The sequence below is a fragment of the Buceros rhinoceros genome, unplaced genomic scaffold (assembly GCF_000710305.1).
Source record: "Buceros rhinoceros silvestris isolate BGI_N320 unplaced genomic scaffold, ASM71030v1 scaffold41249, whole genome shotgun sequence".
Taxonomy (NCBI): Eukaryota; Metazoa; Chordata; class Aves; order Bucerotiformes; family Bucerotidae; genus Buceros; species Buceros rhinoceros.
In genome coordinates this window covers 1-2691 of record NW_010433981.1, presented here as the reverse complement: position 1 = coordinate 2691, position 2691 = coordinate 1, and the positions used below count along the sequence as shown (strand labels likewise).

At 59.0% G+C, this 2691-nt stretch overlaps 1 protein-coding gene across 1 annotated transcript in view; it reads right to left on the bottom strand.

Moving 5' to 3' along the window:
- Window positions 1–2611, bottom strand: part of LOC104500619 (protein groucho-1) — a gene marked incomplete at its 5' end in the record, with an annotated part of 3028 nt that extends 417 nt beyond the window's left edge. The window contains 4 exons of the mRNA XM_010144288.1: window positions 1–73; window positions 504–654; window positions 1811–1958; window positions 2364–2611. Coding sequence (XP_010142590.1) covers window positions 1–73; window positions 504–654; window positions 1811–1958; window positions 2364–2611 — 620 coding nt within the window. The remainder of the gene's footprint in view (window positions 74–503; window positions 655–1810; window positions 1959–2363) is intronic.
- Window positions 2612–2691: the final 80 nt, after the last annotated feature.

Here is a 2691-nt window from a genome sequence, read left to right as displayed (position 1 = left end):
AATAGGCTCGCTCCATAGGGCGTCCTCCAGGCGTTGAGCAGGTTGTCTTTTCCAGTACTCACAAACCATTTACCTGCGCCCAGGAAATGCAGCGTCAGCAGCCGAAAGCCACCGCTGCCAGACCCCCACCCCACCGAAGCCGCCAGCCGGACCCCGTGGCCAGCCTCTCCCTGTCCCTGGAGGCTCCAGGCTGTTTATACCCTCAGAAACTGCAGATTTTGAAGAAACTGGGAAATGTGGAGATGCTCACCCCAGCCCCTCCCCTAGTGCGACGCATCCCACCGTTGCTCAGCATTGCTTCACCCCCGACGAAGCAGCTATTCGCAACGACTGGGATCGTTTCACAGGGATAATCCTCAACTCCATCATCACGGGATGGATCCTGCTGGAAGCTTCCGTGCTCAGCCACCCCCCACCGCATCCCACACACCGTCCCTTCCTGCCATGGTCCTTGTACATGTCCCCAGCCGTCACCAAAGGAGTTCAGGGCTGCTGCCGCTTACCGCAGTAGGCGAATTTGAGGGAGAGGACGCAGCTCTCGTGGAGGTGCAGCTGGTACTTGTCGGGTTTTGTGTGGTGCAGCACTTCCACATTGCTGCTCTCCATGCCCACTGCCAGCCACTCGCCTGTCGGGCAGTACCCCAGCGAGAAGATCTGCAGGGTGGCGGGGACAGAGGAGTGCTCAGGGAGGGGGTTCACAGCAGCACCACCTCAGTGTCCCCAGTAATTCCACAGTGGGGAGGGAAGCTGATCACCCGGGCACGAGATGAGCCAGGGGTGATCCCCGTTCATAGCGGGTGGCTTTGCCCACAGCAGCAACTCAGCAGAGGAACAGACTGACAGATGAGGAAGGACATGACCCGGTCCTCTTCAACCACCAAGCGTCCCCAGATGGGGAGGGGCTTTTACAAGGGCATGTAGTGACAGGACAAGGGCTGAGGGGTTCCACTGACAGAGGGGGATTGAGAGCAGAGAGAAGGGAGAGATTGTTGCTGCTGAGGGTGGAGAGAGCCTGGCGCAGGCTGCCCTGAGAGGTGGGAGCAGCCCCATCCCTGGCCCCATGGCAGGTCAGGTTGGCCCTTGGGGCTCTGAGCCCCTTGCTCTGGGTGCAGATGTCCCTGCTCCCTGCAGGGGGTTGGACTGGGAAGGTCCCTTCAACCCAAACCAATCTGTGATTTGATGATTCTAAGTCCTGATGGTCAGTGTAGTGGGGTCAGCAGCTGGGATGCACTGGAGTCCTTGGCCACGCTGCTGCCTTTCCAGCCCCTGATGATGCCACTCCAGTTTCAGCAGCTGTATGGTGGTAGTGGAAGTTGCTGGCCAGCCCTGAAGAGCTGCCAATGCCACAACCGTGGCCTGCAAATGCTGGGACGGCTCCAGCCCTACAGAAACTGCTCCACTTGCCAAATGAACACAAGGGCCCAGCTCTGCCCCTCCAGATAAGGGCTCTGAGAGGATCTGCAGGATCCATCCCACCTTCAGAACACCCAGAGCCGGCCTGTAGCGCTCATGGGTGTCCCTAGGCAAGCACTTAATGGCAACCTAAACTTGCAGCAGATGAAAAGGCGATGAAAGAGGAGCTGAAACTAGAGCCAGGGGAGACCCGCAGCTCTCCCTGCCTTGAACGCTCTTGGCTCACACCTAAAGCAGCAGGGACGGCCATGCACAGAGCTAACGGGGGTCTGTGCAGGAAAAGCCCCCTCCCACAGCCACACAAGAGCTGGAGGGATGAACCCCTTCGCAGGCTCTGCCTGAGGAGCTGCACAGCAAGGCCAGGACATTCGCCCGTCCCGGAACACCCCGTGCTTACCTGGGAGGTAAAGTCGTGCTGCTGGAGCTGTCGCCCTTCCCGCAGGTCCCAGGAGCGCACCGTGTTATCCAGACCCCCCGTCCACAACTTCGTACCATCGTGCGAGATATCTATGCAGCTGGCACCGTCTGTGTGGCCTTGGAATTGCCTTTAAGGAACAAAACCACCCAAATCTTCAAGGGGAACGCTGGCAGAGAGCATGTACGTTGCTTCAAGGGAGCTGGAGCTTGGGCTCTCTGAAGTTTCCCTGCACTGATTGTGACTGGAAACCACCCAAATCTTCAAGGGGAACGCTGGCAGAGAGCATGTACGTTGCTTCAAGGGAGCGGGGGCTTGGGCTCTCTGAAGTTTCCCTGCACTGATTGTGACTGGAACCCCATCCCAGGAGCATCCTTTGCTGGGGAGCACCAGCCCAGCCAAGCCTGCTGGGCTTGCCTACATCATGAGACAGCGTTCTTGTCATCCTCCCATAGTCCTCAAACCAAAACGTGGCCAGAAAGACCCAAAATACAGAGAAGAGCAACCCCTCAGTGCGCCAGCCCTCCAGCCTCACCTGACGAGCGTCTGGTTGTGCAGGTCCCACACGGCAATGTTGCCATCGCTGCAGCAAGAGAAGCAGACTTTGGCATCGGGACTGATGGCCAGGGCGTAGCAGGCGGGGGCAGAGGAGGTCAGCTCGGCCTTGATGCGGGGTGTGGGGGAAGCCAGGTCCCAGATGGTGAGCGTGCTTGCCTCTCCCCCCACAATCAGCGTGCGGCCGTCGGGGAGGAGTTTGCAGGAGCGGATGTAGTTATCTCTGTTCTAGAGGGAGAAGAGATGTTGGTGGGAGGACAGAGAGCGATTAACAGATCGGTGGGGCTGGCAGGGACCTCTGGGCATCA